We start from the raw sequence: 27883 nt of genomic DNA, 5'->3' as shown, positions 1-27883 counted from the left end.
GTGTGAAAGATATCAGTTTTATCAAGTTGATATAATCCGATATTTCACTGGCAAAAATGTAATAAATGAACATACCTAACATATTTTTATGCATTTATCTGTGTCCGTTACTGTTCGGTGACCAAAATAGGTGTTCAACGTACAGGCAACATATCTCCTCGCTTCGAAAATCAGTGCTTTGAATAAATCATAACCACCATAGTACATTTTATATCTGAGGAAGCCACACAGGGACAAATGGCGTAGATCAGGGGTTTGTCTCCGGGCGCTCCGGGTTTCCACCACCAACAAACGTTGGGACGTTCTTAAATGACCATAGTTGTCCATAAAACGTAAAACACAAATAAACCAAACCAAAACAAACCAGACCAGAGGTAACACAAACAAAGTAAGTACTCTCTGTTGCAAGTTACTAAAATCATCAATATTAGTTTGAACTCTACACAGTCACGGAAGCAATATAGATGTTGTCGTGTCGATGTGGAAACATTCAGCTCTATTTTTATAGATTACATAAGCTTCATCTCTTATCTGTCCCATCTGCTAAAGTTTGCTTAACATGAACCTACTTGTTATATGGTCCAATGTGATTCTACCATGTTTCTACCTGAACTTTGTATAGAATGTCATATTGATTTAATGGTATTTCTGTATCAAAAGTCGTTGACTTTTATTATGTCAATTTTATTATTATATTAGTTCGATAAAATAACGAAATCTCACCACAAAAATATATCCCGTATAGTTTCATTACTGTGACACACCACAGAGCAGATCAGTTAAAGAAAAATAAATCCTGGGGATGTCTTCTGTTGTCCCAATATCATGACAGGGTTATGTCCCTTTTCACATGAACGGACAGCTTCCACTGGAGTTTTGGGACTATATTTATGGAAACTTCGTACAAGCAGGTCTGAACTATCAGTTACAATTCTAAGAAATGTCCCTGCTAATATATCTTCATATATTTTATATGCACTGTTGGTATCCATGAACCTGCGTCAACATATAGGTCAAATAGCGCGGAAATTTGTTCGCATTTGGATGCTAGTTCTAGTTTGCAATACCAATCACTACGAAATATACTTTCTTATAAAAATGAAGGTCGATGATAACTAATGAAGCAATAAAAAGTGTATAGTTTAACAAAGTCTGCTGCTTCAGAATGCTGATAAAAACAAGAGTGATCTCCCTTAAATGTGACTCTTCACACCCGAAAAGTTCACAAGGTTCGAGTCCTCTTTTGCTACTTCGTTACTTCCAGCCGAAGAGAGCGATAATTCCGAGTCTGGTCGCTTCCTCCATGCTGACGTAATGTCTTCAAATGTTCTATTTTTAGTTTCCGGTAAATATATGAACAACACTATTCCGCACAATGCTATGCATACCGTAAAAGGTAAGAATGAGTAATTCCCAAGTCCTTCCTGAAATAAAAAATAGGATCAGACAGTATATGAATGGGCAGGCTACGTTTTCCGGACTGATATTTCTGTCTATCTGGGTGCTTATACGTTTCGCCTCATACCATGGATTTGAGATGGGTTCGAACTTATTTTACGTATTGAAACAGCTTTATAAATAATTTAATCCTATCTTCACATGTTTTTTTGTTTTTGTTTTTTTTTCAAATTATGGATGAAAAACATAACAATAATACAAAGCCAGCAGTATTTGTTACAAACAAACTGTGGTTTATCCATATGCTATTTATAGGCTAAACATTTCTACACGTACGCTTAAGCATGGAATTGTTTCATGGTTTCAATCATTATCATATTGGGAAATATTTCTGTAAGTGATATCGAAGGTCGATGTTTTTTATAATGCTCACCAGAGTGCCTTTTTTGGTCACTACCCTAATTATCGCTATAAAAGGTGACCTTTCTTGGATTTGGCTTGACTACGGTGTAACCGATGAAGAAAACGATATTAACTCTTGCGAAAATTATTTTCTTATTCTTTATTGTACTTGCCTGAATAATTTAGCGAACACTAATATCAATCCATTACCACAGTGGTTATTTCAAAATATTTCACGCTGTTTACCCATTACCTGATAAATGTATATAATTATTTTCAGAACATACCTGCATGCTGGGGAAGGCGTACCCCACACCGAAGTTAGCGACCCAGTTGACGAGGACTGACAGACTCATAGCAGCCGGTCGAGGACCCTGAGAAAACAGCTCCGCCACGATCAGCCATGGTATTGAGCCTATAATACATGAGTTAGTTAAAAACAAAATCCATGGCAGGGAGTTTGAAAAACATAAAAATGCTTTATATAACCCATTGTATGCTAAAAGAAGAAGTTTTATACTGTAATAGTAGAAATTCTCTCGTATGGAAATATTGTAACTCTTTAAGCTGATCATGGTGCTGCAATATTCGAGTTGGCAATGATTCCGAAACCTTTAATTATCTAAATAAGCTTTGAATCAAATTTCGCATATTTTGACCTACGAGCAATATCAGTTTTTACAATGTGAAATTTAAGTAACCAGTCGAAATGTGGCTACTATTGTTTTGGAATATTCAAAATTTGTTCATTTGCCGACACGCTTAAAAAAATCATCCTTAGAGAATAATTAAGAATTACATTCCATAGCAAAATGATGATGTTAACTCTGGTTTTGGAATGCCACATTATACGAAATGTCGCAAACTGTTTGCAAATAATCATTCCTACCATGTTTGGATAAAGAACTGTTAACTAATCGCCAAGTTATCTTGGCTAAGTTGTACGTCGTATATAACGAAGACAACAGTACCTGGCCCTATGGCGAAGAAGACGACGTATAAAAGGGAGACCACTACATTGGCTAGCCTGATCCACTCTGCCAGATGCTACAAAATTAAAACGAAAACTGTTCAATGTTTCTATTTTGTCTAAAATATATTTAAAGTGTTCTACATGAAAAATTGTATTTAGACTTTGAATGTTTACCGACAAATATGTGGCATGATGGTGTTTATGATTTCAATAACTAGTACATCAGGATACATTATATACAATTTTTTATTAGGTCACCTGAGATAAAGTCTCAAGTGACCTATTGCGATCGCCTTTTGTCCGGCGTCGTGCGTCGTCCGTCGTGCGTCCGTAGACAATTTACATTTTCGACTTCTTCTCCAAAACCCCTGAACCAATCTCATTGAAACTTTACAGAAACCTTTCATGGCCAAAGGTCAACCAAACTTGTGAAAAATATGATCCCCAGCCCCCAGGGGCCTGAGGGGCGGGGCCAAAAAGGATCAAATTGACCAAAATTTTTGGTAGAATCAAATACTCTTCATAGATGGAAGGGTCTAAAGGTGCCTTACCAAAATTCAGCTCACTGACAGAACCACTATTTGTACATAGTACATATACTACCCAGATCTTTCACACTACTTTTGCATTACATGTAGTTCAAGCTACCTTTGTTACAAAATTATTTCTTTATCATTTGGCAACATCGATAACATCAGTTTTTACATAAATCGGTTGACCGTTAAGGCCCATGGGCCTCTTGTTATAAATTTCAGAGTGATTATTTTTTCTCAGATCTACCTGTAACGATATTAACCAATCAAGGGTCTTGTGACATTCCCCTTGCAGAATACATAAACATGACTTACGGTGAGTGCAAGCGACACTGTGATCAGAATACTGAACACGAACATTCCACCTAATCCCAGTAGGTGGAGCGTGCGTCGCCCTACCCGGTCCATTAATGGTATCGTCACCATTGTCATGATAACCATAATGCCGCCAATACCACTTGTTGCGTGGGCAGCTGTTTCATCAGATAGTCCAACATTTTTGAATAAACTGGACGAATAATAGAATACCTGTAAAAACAGAAAAAAGACGAAATAACTTTACAACGGAACGAGCTCTGGGTTGCGGCAGAGACACATCAGATACTTCGGTTCTATATTTGTGAGTGTAATGCATTAGTTTCATATTGAGAGTATTCATTATATGATTAGCTGCTAATGAACCTGTTCCAATTACCTTATTTTGTTTTAGTGAAAGCGTTGGGTTTGTCGATAGAAATGATGTTTTAACTATTCAGATTTCGCGCTAGACAAATTACAACAGTGACCTTATTTACGATGTCAATAATTCTTCGTTTAATGCTCTGTTTAAATGATAATGTTGTGGACAATTTTAGTAAGCTCACCTTAACGCAAATACATCGCCAACGTTAGTGTAACAGCAAGACCTATATCAGCGCTTTCAACAAAAGAGCGATTTGCGTTGCATGACACTTGTTTTTGTAGGATCAGAAATGATTCCGTAGTTTACATTGATTTCTTGCTCAAATGTATGTCAGAGTATCATCTTTGTCAACGCGTTGTACATAACTTACTTATGACGTAGTGCACAACGTGCCCAAAACTACTTAATATGATGACGATGTATACCATTACATATGGCATAATGCACAACTTACCTGAAATTATTGTGTTGGCGTTATACACAACTTACATAAGTTGTTGTACTGCCCCACGTAACCGAAACTACTTACCGTGTTTTACGTTATAGACAACGTAAATATGACGTAGTACAAATCGTAATATGACGAAGTACTCAAAGTACCGCAGCAATACTGGACAGCTTTTTTTATGAGAGGTGCATGATAAAGCTGATATTGACGTTAAGACAACTTAAATATGACGTAGTACACATCTTAATATGACGTTGAGCTCAACTTACCGCGTTGATGCCAGATAACTGCTGTGAGAGGTGCATGATAAAACTGATGAGAAGTGGAGCCCACAGTGATCTTTTCTTTAAGAAGTGTATTAACGAGATCTGTTGAGAATAAATGATAAAACAATTTGTTTGATTGTATATAGCTCGATTACTACTAAAATATTTGTTTGAATAGCCTTGTTTTTCATTTCATTTGAATGTTAATCATATTTGCAGAATCATATTTAACTGAAGCCAAAAACAAATGTCTTCGTTTTGTAAGATTATTTCTTAATATTGTCACTGACGCTTAAAATAGAATGACAAAATACATATTGATTACGTCAAGTTTCAACTTTCGAAAAAATGAAATTTCTTGGGTCAAAAGTTAAATCAAGTGTCCCAAATAGAACAAAATGTTTCGAAAATAGTTAAAGTAAATGGACAGGGTCAAGATTTGTTTTTCCACATCGCGTCTCTATTAAATAGTAACGATATATCTGTTTAGTTTCGTATTTTCACCTACTTTGGCCTCGGACTGTTGCATAAGAAATTCCTTTTTCATCTCCTCTATATCGCCTTGTACCGCTGATGTTCCTCGTAACTTTACCAGAGCTACAATAAACATTGAAATATTATTTGTAGTTCTCTAAGCAAGATCGTTACACATGTTTACTTGTGGTTCTATGATGTTGGGTGCTGTGATAGTAGTGAGCACTGGGTCTGTAATCTGTAGTCTCGGGTACAATCCTAGTGGGACCTTTTTTAAGTTTGACATCCACAACAATGACTGCTTAGTCCTTAAAGTGTAGTTGAACTTCGGACGAGTCAAAGATAAGAAGGTAAGGATAGGACTTGATACGGTAAAAGAAGCAATTTTCGCATGTGGAAATGTTCGCACTTTGACTCTTTCAACTAATAGCGGTGTAGACATTTTGTGTTTGAAATGTTCCATGATAAGATATTCTACACGTATAAATCCATTTTTCGCGTGTGAATAATATCGCACTAATTTACTGAACGTGCCAAATACGAGCATTTCCAAAACAGGAAAAGTTGCACATTTCATCGTCGATCAAATAAATTTTATTGATCACCTGACTCGCTATGATTATTAGGAAGGTCAGTAACTGATGACACCGTTTTTAACAACATCCTTATTGCTAGGATTATTATCACGAGGTGGTCGGTGTTTAACCTTTTACCGCTTTGATTCTACCGTCCGAAACTATCATGGCCCCTGCCAAATGCAATACTTTCCCTTAACGACTTGCTTACGCTTCACATTTTTTCAATGTGAAAACGTCAAAACTTAATATCTAATAAAGCAATTCAGAATGTTTATACCTAAAAAAGAGTTACTGACCTCGACTTCTCAATATATCGTTTCATGCTCATATAACCGCTTATTGACCTCTACAAAAGTCAATAATTATTGATATACAGTATAACTTGTCTAAACCAGCCCATGTCTAATCCAGACCCCTGTCTAAACCGGGTATGGTTTGTTGGTCGCGGCATATGCGCTATATAATCATTGTAGTTATACCATGTATAAACCGGACCCTGTCCATTCCGAAAACCGGCGTTGTTTCACAAAAGTTGGCATATTAATCTATGTAAAAACAACCTGTTCATTCCGGTCCTGAAATTTCTCTCGGCCGGATACAAACACATTCTAAACAAATTAGCACTATCCAATGTCGGGTCGCCTTTCATTTATATTATATACTTTATATTTTGTATACAATTCAACGTTGCAACTGATTCATTTCTCTGTTGTTTATGTTGACACACTTGTATACAGATCGTATACAAAACACTTCATTTTTGTATTTTCAAAAAAATGAAATGCCGACCTTGTATAAACCGGATACCTGTGTAAACCGGTCAAATAGTTTGGTCCCTTTTACATCCGGTTTAGACAGGTTATACGGTACATAATAAATATTGCCACCCATCTAATTTGTAACACTCTTTCTGGTTGGATATCGTGCCGGGGTCTATATTTCTATATATTCTGCGAGGGGAGATAACTCAAACTAGAATATCTCTTCATAGCAACAAAGATGGCGTCCGACACACACAAAAGGTCGATATTTACAAATCATTTACAGGATTAAATATCCTACAGGCAAACTAAAACGACAGCAAACTCAACTAAACATACACTGATGGGGCCTCTAGGGTGCTTATTGCAAAGATGGTTGTGTTTTGTCCAAAATATTGCTGAATAGATGTCCGATAGGGGCTACTTTGGTAGCAGTCAAGTAGGTGACAGTGCCCGAATCGGATCAGTACCCAAATCGGATCACTTTTTGCAAAATTACTTATAAATCAATAAATGTGTCATCAAATCAGTTTTAACAATGATGTAGCCTTATAATAGTTAGCCATGCAGCATTTTTTTGTCTACAGATGGTAAGTTTTAAAGGTCAAATAGCACCAGAAAACGTAATTCAAACTCAAATGTCAGTATGTTTATTAAGTTTTTAAAAAATGGAGCGTGTGACGACTATGCATTCTGCTTTGAACTATAGGAATACATTCACACTTTAGGAATACTTTTTGTCATATACATTCTAAAGGTCATCATAAAATGTTAATATGTTGAAAAAAAAATCATCTGTATCGGTGTAAGATACTGCAAAATTAAAACCTTGACCCAATTTTGGTCCTGACGTTCGCAAAAAAATGGAAAAGGTGATTGGTGAGTTCAGAGCGTTCTATAAATATCTTAAGTGAACCCTGGGGTACAGAGATAACTAATACTATTCTTGTAACGATTAACGTCTTCGAACGTGACTCAATCCTTCTTAGAGGACGTTGCAGGCGAATTTTTCCACAAATGACGAAAACGATTGACTAAGGTGAACATACCTTTGAGAGCGTGTTCTTCCTGCTCCTTAGAGATGAGGAGGTAGCGAGGACTCTCGGGACAGAATGGCATCGTCAGTAATTGTAAGGCACACGGAACCGCACACAGACCTGTGATGTACGTGTACAACATATCAGTCAATACGTGAGTATCACCCCTGATTGGTTAAAATATTCTATTATTCATACAAACATAAAATAATATCAATTCTGAATGCTTTGCTTGTTTTCGGGGAAGAAACATTTCTTATTATCATTTGTGTATGAAATGACACTAAATTATGCTTAAATAAAGGAAGCTCTTAATCTTTATGAAAAGTTCCTAATATTTGTCTGTATGCCATTAATTCCTATTTGTCTGCGGTTGTGATATTCAGGGTCGCGTCGTAGTTCAAAAGGGTTGTGTTTTCGTCGTTAAAATTATCTGAAGAAAATGTCCTTTTTGTCGTGTTATATTGGGGTTGTTTTGTTAATGACGATTACAAGTTATACGACTACATTGCAGATATTTAAAGCTAAATTCAAGCAAATTTTGAAAACTGCTTGAGAACAAGAAAAATCTTGATTTTTAGATACCTTCGCAAGCCATTATATGATATATTGTGGCATATCTAAAACATGGCCTACCCGCAATCTGAAGATTATTTTACAAGCGTCCCGTTGGTCTAGTGGCAGTTTTATATATATTTATCTAAACTCTGATGTCTCAAATATTTAATAAGTCTCCAACTGCCGAAGACTTCGACTTTTCGAGTTAAGACTGAAATGGAGGTCAGAGGTCAAATGTGATATATATATATATAAGTGTTACCCAGAAGTATATGCCAGTTGGGGTCGTTTCCAAGAAGCTCGGGAAATCCCAGGATCTGTGAGAGGAGGATCCCGATCGTGACGCCGAGTTGATGGAGGACACCTAGCGCTCCCCGGATGTTGGCGGTGGAAATCTCCGATAGATATAAGGGAGTTAACCCGGTATAAAGCCCTGTAGAGAAAGTATCCGTTATAGTTGTGATAAAGTTGTAAAAAATACTGCAGCTTTTTGAGACAAAGGTAGTTGAACTCCGAAATCTTAGAAAGGATGTATACAAGGATGTTTACGGAATGAATATGCTGGCTCCAATGTTATATTTAACTCAAATTAATAGAGTGAAGGAAAACTTCACGAACTTATTCCGTCGTTGCGTATTGCAGAGTTATCTTCCCTTGTAAGCAGGTATTGATTGCTACGTCATTGGTTTGTGTGAGAAAATTACGTCGTTTTCTTAAAAAATTATGACGTTACTCTCACAAACAAATGACGAAACAATCAATACCTGCTCACAAGAGAAGATAACTCTGGAATACGAAAAGACGGAATATGTCAATTGCAGTGTTTTTTTTGCATTACAATCGCAATTTGAATGAGTGTGGTTTGGGCACGATATCACAACAGAAATACTCTGGTTAAAATGTGTGCACATGGAAAATGTGAAGGCCCTGCGTCTTTGTGATATTAACGTGATATTTACCACAGTTGAATCCCACAAGGAACCTTCCTACAATCACCATCTCGTAGGACCAGGCCATCCGACTGAAAAACATCAGGGCGGCCGCTCCTATTCCAAACGCGTTGTTGATCAGCATTCCGTGCTTCCTGTTAAATACAGCATGATGTCATATTGATGTAACCAATGGGATTTCATGAAAACCAAATGTATTACAAATAATTATCTCTAATTTTATTGTCTAGTTACTACCGCGCTTACCACAATTGCCAAGCAAAGAGTCACCAAAAAACGTTCGTCAATATGTCTAGGTTAAACAATTAGAATTATCCTAGCTGTGTCCACTTAATGCAGAGGAGATGCACTATTACACAAAGCATTGGTTGCATGAAACCTATCTTATAAACAGTTGATATATAAAAAAAATGAACATGGTTGAGAACCTGAACTTTCTCATTTGGGCTCCTCGAGTTAAACAAGTTATCCTGTAGGCGTCACTGCTGAAGTCCAGCACAGTTATAAACCACACACTGACTCGGTATCAGTTTGTTTAGATGTGAAAGAATCAAACACATTGAGTTCGAAATGTCAAAATTATCCTGCCTAACTAAAAACAAAAATTAAAATGATGTCGCGACCCTTATAGATTTAGGCTCTCAATCACGATAAAAGGGTGATAGTTTTAACGGAATTCCTAAAATATCTATTTAATATACCTGCCGAAGTAGTCTGCCCACCATCCGGCAAGCAAGCCGCCAACCATACCGCCTACAGCAAATATAGCCACCAGGAGGGCGTATGTATTTAGTATGGACCCTGATGTGAGGGACTCGCCCGTCCGTCGGATGTTGGTCTGGTTCATAAACTCCTTAATTCTCTGGAAAAAACCCATTAAAAGTTTTATTAAAGATCCCTGTCCCACTGCACTTTGGTTTCTCGTATAAAGAGTAACCTCCCCTTAACTTCCTTAAGTATCACTGTCCCACTGCACTGTGGCTTCTCCTATACAAAGAAACCTCCCCTTAACTTCCGTTTGGATATAACTGTTGCAGAGTTGGACCAAGCCTTTTCCATTGACTAGGTAGTACGATTGCTTACAGAAATGAAGTCCTGGTCTGTGCCTGTCAATCTATTTTACACTCAAAACACTGCTGTTGATTATATTTTATTTATTTTATCTTACCATTTGTCATATAAAGTATGTTTGTCTTTTCAGAAATGATTGATCAAAGCTATCCCGTCTTTGCGTATTGCAGAGTTATCTGCTCTTGTGAGCAGGTACTAATTGTTACGTCATTTGTTTGGGAGAGTAAAGTCATCTATTTTTGAGAAAACGACGTAATTTTCTCACACAAACCAATGACGTAACAATGTTGGAATGAACACGTCGTAACAGTTTTTGGCAGTGGTACGGGGATCCTTAAACCGTTAAAATGTATCACAATTAAGTGAACTCCCCGGGAAAATTATCATGATCAACTACAGTATTCTGTCAGTTATAGTGCAATACATAATCTTAACTTTCCTCCCTGCATCAAATAGGTTACTACCGCTTTTCAATGGTTAATTCAAACACACATTCACCTCTTCCGAAGCCTATAAGTGTATAGTAGATTATAGGTAAGTTAATGTACATGTATGTAATACGTACACCCTCTGGTGCGTTGATGACGCCGGTATTGTAACCAAACTGAAGCGATCCCATCACCGCTGCAAACACCGACAGTACGAGACGCCCAGTAATCCTCTGTAATAAAAATAAATAAATAAATAAAATGTTCCTATATCACAAGCAATGGAAGAATGATATCTTATAACATCTCACTCAGGTTCCATTTTTTATTGGAACAGAGATATCACATGAACGTGAGAGAATCTGTATGGCTCACGATACCGTTTTGTTGCAAATGATGGTACTGTATAAAAAATAGCTTTCATATTTCCCTGTCTACAACGTAAACACAAGGCGGTGAATGATTCTTTTTCTCCTACCCTGTTCTCCCATTGTGTATCATATACACAATGTAATGATAACGTTACATGCTTAATTAAGGGTTGACGTGACGTTGATGGATTGTTGACGTGACGTCTTTGTATTGTTGAAGTGACGTCATAGCATTGTTATGAATTGAGGAATCCCCCGTCTCAACCCTAGGGTGAGAATAATATAATCGTTCACTCCCTTGAGGGTGAGATAGGGGATCTTTATCCGAGGGGAAGATTATTAAGCTTCCAAACACGAGGCTTTTACATAGTGTCGGGTACTACACAGGCGTATCATTCTCTGCATGTCTTTTGATTTAGTACGCCCTCTCGGTAATCGAGCAGACGACAGACGGAGCTGAAGAAAAATGTATGGATAAAACGTTTAAAAGGGTGAAAAGCAAATAAACAACTGGAGTTTTCCAGATTGTAGTATGTTGCTCTAAGCGGTAGTTGTAATGTATCATGATATCCGGATCCGGTAGGTAGTGACACACGAGGAAGGGGTTGCTATTATTTAAAATATAGTGATTTCAAATTTTAAATGTGAGTAGTTCATGTAGCTCTTAATTACGAGATTCTTCCCCCAAATAATCCTAAGCACACATCCACATCAGTTCTTGAACAGGCGAAACGCCATATCGTAAAATAAAACGTTGGAGGACTATTTGTTTCCTATTTCTAACCACTGGGTCACTTTTTGAATGAATTTTCTTTACGAAGGAATTGTTTTGCGTTGCAAGTAGGACTCGCCTGACATGAGACTCCTTGTAGTCCTGTCTAAGAGATTGATTATTTACATTTGCAGGCGTTCATTGTTCATTGACCAATGTGGTTCGTGTGTCCTACATATATTACAATCGGATGAGAGGTTATTGCGAGAATACAACCGTCCGTTTTCTTGAAACACTTTCGCGCCTTACTGCTGGTGACTCGCTGCTATACCAACGGATATAAACATGGTTGTTAATTTCCCGTTCCGGGGGACACTAAAACCAAAATCAGTATGTATTCTACTGATAAAACTGCTTAAAACACTCTGATAGGCAGATGACTATTCTTTATTGTCAACGTGCAAATATGGGAACAATCAATTTTCTGATTGACGTGGGATGTCTAGGTGGTATTAAATTAGGTTTAGAAACATCCAAATGACTTTGAAATAAATCGTTATTCATTAAAGGGACGCACGCAGTTTTCCCGCAAGTCAACTGATGAGACTTACCCCTCTCGCTGGTTGAGCGCTGTCCTGGTTGAGATTCTGATCGCCATTTTCCTTAGAGATTCCGATATTAGTTTCCTGGTACCTAGCTTCACGTTCCATTGTTTTACACTTAGTGTAGTGATATGCCGATATCGAGATACTACTGTAAAGAAAAACAAGTAGATATGTACTGTTGTATAATTTTGTTATTGATTATATAAGCAATTAACTGCGTATATTTTGCAGACCTAATGGTCTAACTGTAACACATGTTGCAGATAAAGTGAATGGTTCTCTACAGCTTTCGTAACAGCTGTGCCCAGGCTATGCATTTATACACTGAAAATAGCACTTTAAAACAATGATAGTAATGATTCGAGGTTTTTATATACCGCTTTATCCCAACCTAGTTCGTATGTCGTCTCAAAGCGGTTCACGAATATTTTATCCGTGGTTATAGGTCCTTTGCAACCAGCCAATATCTTTCTCAACTCACTGGGGAACATACAGCCGATGCTGCAATTTCGGCGCTCACAGCTAACATTCAACCAGTCTAGCACTGCCCAACCACGTACTCATTAACAGCTGAATAGACTGGTACAAACGTAAAGTTCAAATATACAACACCAGTTGTGCTTAAACTATTATACATGAAGGTAATGCCAATTAAAAAAAAATATAATCATGACTGTTCAACGGATAATATCGACATTTAATCTCAATTCTGCTCCTTCCCTGTCTAAACTTACGTCCGTTAATACTTTTGTCTTTCCTGATATCCCTTAGTCTACATTTCTGCAATTTGTTTTAGATTAAAAACGATACATTTAAAACACATAGTCACTGAAATAGAAATATGCAATGGTTATAAAGGTATAACAAACCGGAGCTTTAGCAAATCGTCAAAAGAAAAGTACTGCATTTGGCAGAAAGCATTAAAATGTTACCATTGAAGTGACGTCATCAATAAAATAATGACTTGATGTTTTATAACATAGTAACTCTGAGTCAATGTCACAAGTCACCGACCTCGGCGTGTTCCTTAAAGAATACATCAGAAAAAATTGTCAGCATGAACACATATACTTTATCTTACGTTAAAAACACCGGAGAATTGGTACCGACCTCGGCGTGTTCTTTAAAGAATATGAAAGAAAAAAACGACAGCATAAACACATATACTATATGTTTATATTACAAACAACGGATATATGGTACATTAAACATCTCATCTATGTTACATTGTTTCTGATTCGTTCAGAGACATCACAAGACCGTGAGAAAATTCATTGTGTCTCACCATACTGCGTTTTGGAACACAGTGCGTGTCCCGAAGTTGAACCTCCCTTAAATTGTATCGAATGTTATCGCCATTTGCAACGAACAACACCAATGACAGACGAACGTCCATCAAAATGTTAAAATTAATTTTGCTGGTGTTGATATTAATTTCTTTTTGCGTAATTTGTAAATACCGTGGCAGTTTGACTGCGTTTGATGTTTCTATCGTTGTAATACACAGATTATGGCCCATGAGGTTGGTGATAGGGTGATGTGGAGATTTGTTTACCTGAAGAAGTCAGGATACGTCTTGGTTTGATATTAACATACTATTTATGTTAAATAGTGGAATATATCGGGAACAAGGTATGAAAATGTGTTAGCACCGTCCTTGTAGAATGTAATTTGTTAAGAACTTTCATGTCAAGGGTATAGACGTATAGTGTTAATAACTATTTTGCATGAATAATGAAGAAATAACAAATGTCGAAGTACACAATCACCTAGGAGTATTTTTTTCGAATGACGGGAGTTGGGTCAAACATGTAAACTACATAATTAATAAAGCATCAGACAGATTAAATATTTTACGTTCTCTAACTCGACCGAAACACATTACAGACTATTTACTTTTCATTTATCAGACCTATGATTGAATATGCTGACTTAGCGTTGGATAATATTACCGATGACTATAGTGCTAAACTGGAACAAATTAATACTAAGGCAGCTAGGATTGTATCTGGTGCAACCAAACTGACAAGCTTAGATAAACTGTATATAGAAGTAGGCTGAAACAAACTAATTGAACGTAGACATCAACACAAACTAATTATTTTTCACAAAATGTTCTACCAAAATACCCCCCAATACCTCAACCGACTTGTGACACAATCAGTCACTGAAATACGTAGCCATAATACTAGACATTCGGATGTTACAACTATCGCTCCCATTCATTGCCATTCTAATGCGTATCAAAGATCTTTCTTGCCCTCTGTTATCAATAGCTGGAACTCAATTCCAGTTAACGTCAGGAGAAACCCTTCCATTTATCAATTTAAATCACATATTACACGCAACAACAAAAAACCTCCGCCAAAACACTACTCATATGACTTACGTTTAGGACAAATATACCATTCTAGACTACGCATGTCATGCAGCTCTCTTAATGAACATTTATTTAGGAAAAACATTGTTATATCCCCTCTTTGCGCATGCGGTACCATCGAAAACACTTCTCATTACCTGCTAGATTGTACCTTATACACTGCCATCAGACAACTACACATTGAAACCCTTCAGTATCAAATAACTGTCAAATTATTAGTACATGGCGATGAATTGTTATCTTTAGAAGAAAACAAAATAATTGTCCTCGCTGTTCAGGATTACATCCTTAAGTCTAAGTGATTTCAACAACAATAGGGTGATATTTTATTATGATGTTACTGTTATTAATGTAAACATGTTGTTTAAAAAAAATGGATTATGAGTAGCTCACATATGCACGTGTGCATGTACGCATGCATCTATGCGTGTATGCATACATGTGTGCGCGTGTGTGTGTAGGAGTGCATACATTACGTACGTATGCAGCCATGCACATTCATGTGCGCAAGTAAATATAATTTATGTATGTATGTAGGTGGGTAGGTATGTACTTACGTACGTGTGCGTGTATGTATGTATGTATGTATGTATGCATGATAGATATATGTGTTCATGATATGTGTGGGTATGCATACATGGAAGTTTGTGTGCGAGCATATATAAGATGAAATAGCTGAGTTGCTAACATGATAATATATCAATTGACTTTTTTATCTTATGACGTCTTTGAATAAGATTCTTAATCAATGACCCTTGTATACATATGATAACATATATCATATGTAAAGTAAGTAATGTAGATGGTCTTTCCCGATGCAAACAGTCTAGTGGAAACGGATATACCAGGAGGACAAGACAGAACAGGAGAATTACGTATTAAGGCACGGGATGTGACGAACAATTGATCAGCAATAGTGTATGGAATGTGAACAGTCTATCACAACGACTGTCTGCGTAGGGAAAAAACCATCCACATGATTATGATTTTCATAGAGTATATTGTATGTTAGCATTATAGTGCAGCTTGTTTGTTTAAACTTACTTATATGCATATATATACCTTCCTTGAGACAGTATGAAAATCAACCAAAAAGTGTATTAACGATGACGCAACAGAAAGATTTTTCTTGACCACAATACACTGATTTTATAAATGTAACGTATTTTGTACATGTACCATATTTTTACACTGCATTTCCCAACTCTCTTCTAACTTCCCCTGTAATTTATTCACGTCACTATCCCTAAGCTAATAAGCATGATACCCCACCCGATCACATTATACTGACAACGGTTCCCACTAAATGTAGATCAAGTGGGGTCATCGAGTGCATCTTGTGATAACCAGCATCCGTGAGTTATTTGTGAATCTAGGTAGGGGTGAGATAATGGCAAGATAATGCATGGACTAGGGCAGGTCGGATGTACTTATCTATAAATAAACACATTATGCTTAAGACTTTTGTTTACCTCATTGTTTACTTTGATATTGACCAGTGTAACTGTGACCTGACCTTATAAAAGGGTTACAAACTGTGACATCTTAAATAATGACCACAATGTTTAAAGACCAGCCACCTTCTATAATGATATAAGCATGCTCAACCGGAGTTACCACCTAAATATCTGACCAAAATAGAAACATATTCCCCAATATTTACAGCATTTTTCTGTGGATGGATGATAACTTTTTTTTAATCCATTAGTCTGACTGGAAAAAACAAAATTCATGTTTAGCTCGATTGTTCGAAGAACAGAGAGCTATATCGATACCCCCGGCGTGAGCGTGAAAACGTTAAAGTTTTACCTTTTATTCAGAAGCTTGTCATTTAATAAATATGTGTACTAGGATGCTGATATTCGGCATGGAGGTTCCTATGGGTTATACTATTGATGAAGTGAAGTGAAAATTAAAAAATAATTTTGAAATTGTTTGACCTGTTTTGTACTTAAAGGGGCTGATCGGGGAAAACATTACAAAATAAATGGGTCTAAATGCGTTCTCTGGCCTTCCAAAAGTTATACCACGACAATATGATGGTCGAGTTCTGCTTGCAATGTCCAGTTTTGACCACTGAAATTTCGGGGAAGCCTCGCGTAAATTTAGCGCAGATCTATTTATATATGTCACTATTTATATATAGGTCATGTATGATGAAAGTGTAGTATTCCTACCTATATGTTGTTGTTATATGTAACGGTATTGATACCTCGTGCCTGTCATGACTTTGTCATGCATCTTTTTCTTTCGCCGCGATGTTTACATTTGGCCTTGTTGATGACGCGCGTGCGGTAAAATTACATCACTGATCTGGGTCAATTGAGAGTTTTAGACTGTCAGGTGACGATTTAGGATTTCTTTAATATAATTATAATTTTCACTCCCCATGGAGTGAATTTCATCAAAATTTGTATCGGTATATTTCATAAAAAGGTATTTTAAACATGTGTATGCCATTTTAGCAAATATGACATGTTTTCCCCGACCAGCCCCTTTAACTGTTTTGAAGCACTTCAACGTTTCAATTGTAACTGCAAGTTATTTAGAAGCTTGTCATTCAGTAAATACGTGCAATATGATGTTGATATTTTGCATAGAGGTTCCTGTGGGGTAAAATATTGATGAAGTGAAATTAAAAAAAATAAAAAAAAAATAAAATGTTTTAGACTTTTGACCTGTCTTGAACTTAACATTTTTGTAGCACATCAACGTTAAAGTAATTTAGAAGATTGCCATTCCTTCAATATTCGTACAAGGATGCTGATATTTGGCATGAAGGTTCCTTTCGGCTATACTTTTGATGTAGCAAAGGCAGAATTACAAAATTAATTTCAACTTTCTTTTTTGACAAGTTTTGATCTTAACGTTTTACAAGAAACACATTTTTAAAGACGATACATTTTTAAACAGGCGAGCATTTGGCGGCTTTGACACCATCTCTGGTCAAAATTTATTATTGTGTGATTGGTTCAAAATTAACAGGCTAAAATTTGCATAATCCTTTGTTGGCTAATCCACAACAAATGTTGATGACATCAAACGGTTGTGTACTATTCGCGGAAAATTAGCATGGCTCCTCCCACATGTGTTGTTGTTGACGTCATGTGACCTTTTCACGTTCTATAATTAGGTTGTGAGATGATAACTCCAGTTTGTGGAAACAATAGTTTTTAAGTGAATGTAAGTGTAAGGAGATGGCCTAATATAAGATTTTATATCTTGTCGCCAGATCCTTTCAATTGATGTGATTGTATTGTATTGTAAATGAATTTATGTAATAAATAGTGTTTAAACCAATGGCAGTGTAGACTGTAAATGCTATTAAATATCATGGTCCGCTTTTTAGGGAACGCAATATAACATTTGGGGATATCTCCAAAATGGGTTTTGACAGATCGGCAGATCGACACAAAAGAATCGACGGAACAATCTAATTAAAAATACAAATGGAAACCGACTTTATAACAATCCGACACACGCCGAATGGTTCACGCCTTTCACTTGCATTATAAGGGACATATATATATATATATCCCTTATCATGTTTCAACTGTACTATCGTCTGCGACAGAAAAAAGCATCGACGAAACAAATTGAAAATATAAACTTTGAACCAGAACATAAAATTAACCGACACACGCCGAATGGGTTCACACCCTTCGCGACACATGTATGTCATTGACAGGTTTTAACCAGATACTAGAGTACACTGTAGTTTAATATCACTTGGCCTTCGCCTTTGCTATCGTCAGATGGATTACGAAACTACTCGACAGTGAAGCGGACGTAGAACCACTCCAACAAAGTGATACTACATATACAATATAGACTTATAGTAAATATAGGGCGACACAAGATCCCGCGAGAACTGTCCGAGATAATGAAAATCGATAATATATACATCTAGTTAATATCAGACTTTATTTGATATCACGACCACAGACCGAAATGAGACCAAATCGATAGAAGAAATAGTGGTTTCATTAAGGAGAGAACGTGTTGGGAAGGTCAATTACATAAATACAGGACAATGGTCATTGTGGCCGATATTGTTGTCACAGGTCGAAGATACAGGACATTTAGTATACACCTGTTGAGGTACACGGGGCAATCAGAACATATATACAATAGATATCAATAGAACACGTGGTTTTTATGGACATTTGAAATCACGAGTGAGAGATTAGTCTCCCTTTAAAGTACATGATGGTGTAAAGTCAGATAATTAGAAATGCATATGCTCTAGCATGAGATGCTATCGAAGTCCGTAGTTCTAGGAATTGTGATATGCTCTTGGACGTTCACGTTACTTCACTGCTGTGAAACAAGGTATTTTCGTGGGCCGAAATGTCGTGGTTTCTCCACAGAACGCTATTTCGTGGGTTACATGAATTCTCGTGGAATTACAAGTTCTAACTCAGATGGAGTATAACTTTATATTAAACTTGTAACTATTTCGTGGATCTTTGAATTCGTTAATTGTCATTACCCACGAAATCAACAAAATCAAATAATCCACGAAATTAGTGGGGTTTGTTTTTTTGCATTGAATCGACGTTTATAGTTCTCATTGTAAGAGGAGAAGAAACCCAGTAACAAATAAAGAAAAACATGTGGAATCACTATATCCTGTGGATGACAATATGGTAGTTCCTTCTTATTTCGTATCTCCTTTGGGTTAGTATCTCTGACGTCAGAATGTGTGTCCTTATGTGTTATCGCTATGGATAATTGTATCTACTTTCATTGTCATTATGAGTTACTTTGCATTTACGAGAACAATGCTAAACCTCTGGTATGGTACAGGGTATTGGCAGTCAATTTTGGTTTGTTTGTGTTTTACGTCCTATTAACAGCTATGGTTATTTAAGGACGTGCCAGGTTTTAGTGGTGGAGGAAATCTGGAGTTCCCGGGGAAGAAACACCGACCTATGACCAGTGCCTCGCGACTGCCCCACGTAGGTCTCGAACCCGAAACCCAGTGTTGGGGGCTACTGGTAGCAGAACAATACATCAGACGCCTTAACCACTTGGCCCCCGAGGCCCCTGCCAATAAACTGTATCATGGAAGGTTGGTAAAGGTTAAAGTGGAGGAAAGTGTTTGGAAAAACAACTAAAGCAGAATGAAACTACCTTAAGGAAAGCTTAACCCCTTTCACCAATGGAGACCATAATGGACTCACCCATATCAATGCATGGTAGAGTCTACTAACGATACATGGGGGTGAAAGGATTAACACAGTGTCGCTGTACCTTTTTAATTATCGAATGACATTGACCTTGAGGGAGTTAACGGGTTATCTAAGCTTAAATACAGTAACACACTGACCTCGTTATACTATCAATTGATACAGTGCCTGGCAAACATACAACTAACGTTGGATCAGTAAAACGTTTGATAGCGCTCAATAGCTTCAACATTAAGGATACCCGTACCACTGCAAAACACTTGCTCATTGGATTAAGGGTTCTTCGGCATGACGATGGCTTTGATAAATAATTTCTGATAAGAACGCCGTGCCATGCCGGATTAACATAAAAATTATAAAGATGAAATAAATCAACCGAAGTGTCTTGGTCCAACTGTGCTACTGTTATAGGTAACCCGGAACCAAGGGGAGGTTACTGTAATATATAAATAAATCAGGGCAGTGGGATACGAATCTTTAATACAAAATTAGACATCCCTTCGTGTACGAACGTTACCTACTCACTCGGGTTCGACTGCCGCTTTCGAGATTGGTGACAAAAACAACTTAGGCAGATATAGATTTTACACGTTTATTGTACGACTACATTCAAACTTAACAACGCACGTGGCGGCAAGTGGGTTTCCGAATTTACACCCAAAATTCGGTGAAATAAAAAGGTAACATGGCCATGTCTATAATTCGTACGCACTCCAAATTCTAAAGCTCCCCACGAGACAACTGTGACACGTGGTCGAGAACAATACGGCTATCACGTCCACTCAATAGCTTACCCGTTAACCCTTCTATGTTTGCAACATTCCTTAGCGTTAGCTAGAGGGGCCTACCGCTCATAGAAACCTTCACGTCACGTATCTTAAGGTAGTAATGTGTTATAAGGCTATAGACGCTAACGCATACTTCGAATGAATATTCAATACTTTTGTGTATATCATTCTTAACATTATTAACTATGTATTCCTTTGTAAACTGTACTCAAATAGATTAACCTATTCCTATTGTGTTAACTAATTATGTTGTGCACTAATTTTTGACTTACCGTCTATTTGATTTTGCATTTATTATCTTATTTATCATTGACACTACATTATTCTGTTTGTAAAATCTTCTTAAAAGAGGAAATAAAGAGAATAATAATAAGACTCTTCATAATGGATGGTTAGGCAATTTAATCTTTGATACCAATAGAAAGGTCGCATAAGTATAAAATACATCTGTAAATGGAATAGGTATATTACTTATTAAAATAAAGGTATAGTACAGTAGAGATATCTTTAAGTGTATAAGAGATGTCTTCATAAATTATAAAAATATCTCTAAATATAATATCTAAATACCTATATCTAAATATAATACATGCAGAGAAATATTTAAAAGCATGTCTTCAAACAATCTCTGTTTAAATAAATGTAATCCGTTTTACTGAATTATGCCAGAAACTAATTCTATATATTTTTAAGGAACACATCTAAAAAACAGGTATGTTACCCGCGTCACTTGAATGACACCTAAATGTAACATCCCAAAATAGTTCCATTTGTAAATGTTCACCGATGTAAAAGATCACCGATGTAAATGTTCACTGATGTAAATGTTCACCGATGTAAAAGTTCACCGATGTAAAAGTTCACCGATGTTATTGTTAACCGATGTAAAGTTCACCGATGACGCAACCTAGTTGCGTTATCATAAAAAGCATGGTTCCTAGCATCGTTCGGTTGAAATAACATCGTGTGATTTTCCCCTCAGGCATGTTACGGTAAATCCAAACACGTATCTGCATTACATTTTCAGTCTGGTTTGTCACCTTACAAATACACGTAATGCTTTTAGAATTATCGTTATAAAATTGTTCTAAATCATCACCTTATTTGTGTTGAGTTCTAGAAAATACCCCCGATTGCGTCATGTGCTACCTAATGCAGAAACAATACATAACACATCCTATTGAAGGTGGTGCGCTCTGTTTATGTAACATATGTCGTTATTTTTATTTAAATGCCTCCCCTTGGAGTCCTACGCGCTACTGAACGAGCTAAATAGAAATTATCGCTAGCTAAGTCGGTAGGAAGCGGCTAGTATTTTACCAGGGTGACATACTTCCCCTCAGGCAAGAACTCGCCCCGAGCTTTTGAGTGGACAAAGCGATTCTTGGGAAAGTATTGCTGCGTCAGTATTTCTCAGGACCCCAAGTGGGCACCAATTAACAGAGGTCATTATTTGTTTGAAATGCCTCTCTAAGGAGTCGAACCCGAGACCTCTGGCTTCCCTTGTCTTATGTTCTGCGGAATGACCTAAAGTGAAATTCTCGAAATTTGAAGTCGGTAGGAAGTGGCCAGAAGTTTACCATGTTGGCATTTTGTCAATTTAGACGATTTACTGCAAAGCTGTGCCGTAAGCGTGACTGGCTATTTCGAATTTCTGATCGTAAACTTTCTCTTTCCTGATAGTAACATTCCCTATTCCCTAACTCACGATGCTAACATGTCGTAGTTCACTCGGTTTTTCAGATTATGTTTTATCTAACATAACTTCCGCGATTGATGTCGACTAGTGATTGCCAAACAGAAAGATATTTGATCGAACAATATACCATTTACCATGTGGATTTCGATGTATTATACTAATCGGTGTGCTCTTTTGTTTCATTGTAATTTTGCCCGGTTCTCGTTTTGAGGAAGTTGCTTGGATTTGACCCACATTTACAGGACGAGTATCGTCGGTGAAACAGAAGGAGCTCTTCTTCCGGAAAACTTGGTCTTATATCAGTGGTGTCCATCCAGATTTTAGTTTGTAATATGTTGATGTATTTTTTTTTATCGATTTATACTGATCGTGTAATCAATACAGTTACATAAAAATAATTTTCCAAAGTTACTTCCCTTTCTTAATGTACTTCTCAACGTTGTGATCAGCCCAGGTGAGATAAAATTAGCAGGCATGATTATCTAACATTGCACATTGGAAAGGTTATCAACCATGACCGGAAAAAGAGAAAAAAACACGATCTTTTCTCTAGCAGAAATGGAACTGCATCTATGAATTTCGAATGAATCTGGAAAGTCTATGCCTAAAAGAAAAACAAATCCACATATTCCCAATCAGATACATGTTCATAGCTATATATTTTTTTTATCTGCATTGTTTTTCTCAGGAATTCCCAATCAAATTCTTCGTTAACTGGTAAATGAGTGATTTACACAACAATACAGCTTCCCCTGCTTTAATGTGACGTCATCTCATGATAAGATATGCCATCACGTTTTTTTCCATCTTGATAAAAGTATGATGCTATCACAGCCTTATAGATACTGCAATAAAACACCCGATTTTGCAGCTAGTATGCATGCGTATAAACGCTATGCTATCCGTAATCTTAGTGATATTTAATCAGTTAAATGTGTGTCGAACATATACTGACCTGTATCTCAAACTTCCGGATGACAATGTTGTGATATGTTTTATATCATAGAGATACACATGACTTTTGGACTCATACCCTAGATTTTCTCTATATATGGTATAGCGCTTTGATATGACGAAATGAAAAGACCCTGGTTGAACTTGCCTATTATAATGATGGTTCGTTTGAATTACTTAAAATTACTTACATCGTTCTGTTTATATTTATTAATCTTGTATTTACCTGTAAGTTGTATTTTAAATACTTATCCATTACTTACATCGTTCTGTTTATATTTATTAATCTTGTATTTACCTGTAAAGTTGTAATGTAAATACTTATCCATTACTTACATCGTTCTGTTTATATTTATTAATCTTGTATTTACCTGTAAAGTTGTAATGTAAATACTGATCCATTACTTACATCGTTCTGTTTATATTTATTAATCTTGTATTTACCTGTAAAGTTGTAATGTAAATACTGATCCATTACTTACATCGTTCTGTTTATATTTATTAATCTTGTATTTACCTGTAAAGTTGTAATGTAAATACTGATCCATTACTTACATCGTTCTGTTTATATTTATTAATCTTGTATTTACCTGTAAAGTTGTAATGTAAATACTGATCCATTACTTACATCGTTCTGTTTATATTTATTAATCTTGTATTTACCTGTAAAGTTGTAATGTAAATACTGATCCATTACTTACATAGTTCTGTTTGTATTTATCAATCTTGTATTTACCTGTTAAGTTGTATTGTAAATACTGATCCATTACTTACATCGTTCTGTTTATATTTATCAATCTTGTATTTACCTGTAAAGTTGTAATGTAAAGCCCTTTCCAGTAGTCAACACATCGACTCCGTAATGTAAATAACCTCAAACGACTTGAGATCCTAGCAAATCCCTTAGTGTTATAGGTTATATAACCAAAGTGTCTAGCATCCTAAGTTATATAACCCATTACATGAGCCGGTCACCTGTCCATAATATTTTAACATGTGTGATCCACGAGGTTTAGGTTCAGAGTGACAATGACGCTTGAGTTATATCACAGTCATAAGAATACTTCATGTGATCTTCAAGCGCTTATCTGATCTATAGATCACTGGAGGTCAAATGTCATCCAATGCCACGTCGACATAGCAACGGCGTGACTTGATAGGCATGTCGTCCGTTATTCTGGTCTACATCGACATTGAGGTGTGGTTAACATAGTAGGCAGCTCCTGATGAAACATCATATAGAACGTTTCCCAATGAATGTTCATATCATGCGTGTGTTGCTTTTACACATAAAGAGTGTCAAAGCCGAATAGTTTTATATTTATCTATAATATATGTGATGTACAGCTAGATGTGTATAGAAAACACCTGATTCTTATCTGTAGCTTTCTTTTGTCATACATTTGGTATATATTCTGTATATATACGTGCGCTAGAGATAGCTTTGTACGCTTAGGAAGATCGTTGTGATTATTGTTCCAGTGTCAAAACAAACAAACAACCAAACAAACAAACAAAATCCAAACAGATAAAAAATCCCCCAAAAAACAAGCAAGCAAAACAAACAAATAAAATAAACATAAAACATTAATAAAAAAATCAAAAGAACTATTGTAGAGCCAGCTGACGCTCTACAAAAGGACATGTTAAGTATAAATATATTTATATATATACAATTAATATAAGATATATATCCAATGGATATAATATGAATAAGTCATCTTTATAGAGCCATATCCTGCTGAAGCTAGCAGCTCTAGTTACAGCAGGATATGGCTCTATAAAGATGACTTATTATTTACAACGTGACAATTTACAACTTTTTATTCAAGAAATGATTTATTCTTAAACTTCCTTTTAACCGTGCCGGAATACATTCCTGCTGCAAGGCTACGGCCAAACCTTGGGGACTGATAGTCCACCAGTAATGTCAACCACCCTGTTGCGTAAAATAATCGCTTGATTCACGAAGAGAACGGTTCTTTACAATTAAGTATTTCATATGAGATGTTTAAAATGTCTTTCCTTTCTTTTCAAGTGAAAGGATTATTTAGTAATAATTCAATATATATCAATAATATCAACAAACTAAAAACTCTATATTGGTAGCGTTTTCTGTGCTGAACAAAAGGAGACTATACTTCACAGGAAAAGAACAAGGATCCCCAGACACTCACATCATCAAAACATATCATGTCTGGTTCACGGCAGCAAAACATCCGGTTGAAATAAATTAATGAGTTTGTATTTCCACACACATCAGATAAAATATACTCATTCCCATTACATGTGTATTACAATGCATTACAACAAATACACACGTCCTACATGTAATGGAGGTTTGACGATTTAGTATTTTTTTTGATGCACTTGAGTTAAATGCAGTTACCGAGAAATAAGATGTAGTTTAAAAATCAACGATTTTTTATATGAAACCTCATCACGGTCGCGATACATTGACGTTAAAATAATAAATACTACTACGTCACTACAGCCTATCGTTAAAATATGATAAAAGATATATCATTAAAACTACGTCACATTTGGTCACTCTTCAATTAAAAAAATATACATAACCACAACAATGTCTCTGTGTTATGCAACTACAATTATGTCGTTCTCGCTGCACATTGAAGTAAACTATTTAGTAGGTTATATTATATTACAGTGTTACTGTACATTACATATACAAATTATTTCAATGCCATCACGGCAGCTCCACATTTAAGCTGTCTATATATTTATATAACAAGGTCAAGATTACTTGACATTGTATTTACATATATGTTCATCCAATTAAAACAATATCATGGTCACTGTTAATTGAAGTATATATTTATATAACTGCATTACTGTTGCTGTGTGTTACTTTAACATATGAGTAAATTCACATCACGGTCCCTGCACAGTGAAGTATATATTGATATAACTACATCACTGTTGCTGTATATTACTTTTACATACGATTAAATTCACATCACGGTCCCTGTACAGTGAAGTATATATTGATATAACTACATTTCTGTTGCTGTGTAATACTTTAACTGTCCCTGCTGGTATGGCGTAAGAATTGTATCTGCTGTCCCCATTGCATGATCGTAAGAGGCGACTACATTTGGGATCTTATCTTTTCTCTTCTTTCTGAACAATTTTCCTCTTCCCAATGTTTCCCTTGACAATGCCTCACTTTTGGCCTTTAGTAGAGCGTTCGCCCCTCTGAGGAAGGCTTTGGATTCTGTAGCTGTTGATAGGACGTTAAACAATACTAAACCAAACCAAACCAGTATTACTTTTACATATAATTAAATTCACATCACGTTCACTGTACAATGTGTGTCCGAAAATCTCGTACTGTGACCTACGGAAACAGATGCTTTGGGAGGGTTTCGGCTACGTTGTGGAATAGCTTACCATCTGCTATTAGGAAGTCGAATACCCTGGCCAAGTTCAAGAGGGACATAAAAACTCACCTCTTCACGTCTGCATTTTAGAATCTTTGCAAAGACGTCATGTAAATACCACCCTTTTATTTGTTCAATTATGTGCACATTGCTTGTTAAATGTATGAAAGTGATTGCAAGCCTTTGTTGTTTGTTTTCACAATTATAACCATTACTATTATCCATATGTTGTAAAGCGCCTTAGAGTAATTTTACAAATTATATAGGGCGCTATATAAATGCTGTATATTATTATTATATTATTTATGCCTTGCTTCCATATATATATATATCTTAAAGTTACGTCAATGATGCTGTACATTATAGTTACACATAACTAAAACCACAAGGCGGAGGCTGTACATTGAGACTTTATATATATAACGGTAACGTCACTGTTGCTGCAAATTTAAGATATTTTTTTTTGTGACCACGATTGCTGGTAATTAATTTTGACGATGAAGATCATATCAAGTTAAATGCTTAGATATGTATAAACGCTATCGCTGTGCATTTATATTTCCTTGATCCCATGCTTCTGTAAGTAACAGGATATTCATATATCTAAACAAACCGGACTCAATTAGCATACGGCTGTCATATTATTATAAAACTTAAATACTTGCCTGGTATTGGGATAGTTTACCCTGTATAAACTACAGAATATGCCGTACAACTCGAGCTTAATATTGCACTTATGTATTATTAAAAAACCCCGAATATGTGTAAATATATATGGTAAATGGAATTCGTTTAGATATAAATTGTTATAAAATCACTTACCTGATGTCTGAGTGCGCGTGACGCTCATCAACCTGCTAGAACTTCCAAATCGAGGTCATAGCCGTCCACGTGAATCTTTATTGTCAAACATTCCCAAACACATAAGGTAGATGACTATATAGGATGGCACAGCACGTTAAGTAAACATTCTTGTCTCACGTTAATGTACCAAGAGCAATCAGCTTAAAGAAATTTGAGAACTATCTATTTTCATATTTTTTTCTAAAAACATGTGCTAAAATATTAATGATTTAGATTAAATATATGCCGATGATGCTGTTGAATAACAAGATTCACCAACTTTTTTTAAATTTTAGTTATTATGTAAAAAATATAGATTTGTATTTCACTTGCATGTATCATTAGGCTGACAAAACTTGACAAGCTGGAAACTGTTCTC

General features: G+C 36.1%; 1 protein-coding gene across 2 annotated transcripts; it reads right to left on the bottom strand.

Annotated features, from left to right (window-relative positions):
• LOC110464608 (glucose transporter type 1-like) lies at nucleotides 1–27592 on the bottom strand. Of its 2 annotated transcripts, none has more exons than XM_021519919.1 (13): nucleotides 27484–27592; nucleotides 12254–12395; nucleotides 10697–10792; nucleotides 9762–9922; nucleotides 9070–9194; nucleotides 8373–8543; nucleotides 7565–7672; nucleotides 5211–5299; nucleotides 4706–4804; nucleotides 3622–3834; nucleotides 2772–2847; nucleotides 2088–2215; nucleotides 1–1424 (listed from the first exon to the last, which is right to left on the bottom strand). In XM_021519919.1, the coding sequence occupies exons 2-13, from the start codon at nucleotides 12350–12352 to the stop codon at nucleotides 1194–1196; spliced, it is 1596 nt and encodes a 531-aa protein (XP_021375594.1). In that variant the 5' UTR covers nucleotides 12353–12395; nucleotides 27484–27592; the 3' UTR covers nucleotides 1–1193. The 2 variants fall into 2 exon arrangements, with proteins under 2 accessions (XP_021375594.1, XP_021375595.1); XM_021519920.1 differs by lacking the exon at nucleotides 27484–27592 and adding an exon at nucleotides 24070–24288.
• Nucleotides 27593–27883: the final 291 nt, after the last annotated feature.

Source organism: Mizuhopecten yessoensis, unplaced genomic scaffold (genome assembly GCF_002113885.1).
Source record: "Mizuhopecten yessoensis strain PY_sf001 unplaced genomic scaffold, ASM211388v2 scaffold11013, whole genome shotgun sequence".
Taxonomy (NCBI): Eukaryota; Metazoa; Mollusca; class Bivalvia; order Pectinida; family Pectinidae; genus Mizuhopecten; species Mizuhopecten yessoensis.
Note: the sequence above shows the minus strand (reverse complement) of the source record. Positions and strands in the feature narration are given on the sequence as shown.

Coding starts and splice junctions, on each gene's coding strand:
- LOC110464608 (XM_021519919.1), bottom strand. CDS start 12,352: ATGGAACGTGAAGCTAGGTACCAGGAAACTAATATCGGAATCTCTAAG. Junction 10,793..12,253: donor GCGCTCAACCAGCGAGAGGG/GTAAGTCTCATC, acceptor TTTTTATTACAG/AGGATTACTGGGCGTCTCGT. Junction 1,425..2,087: donor ACGCCTTCCCCAGCATGCAG/GTATGTTCTGAA, acceptor TTTTTATTTCAG/GAAGGACTTGGGAATTACTC.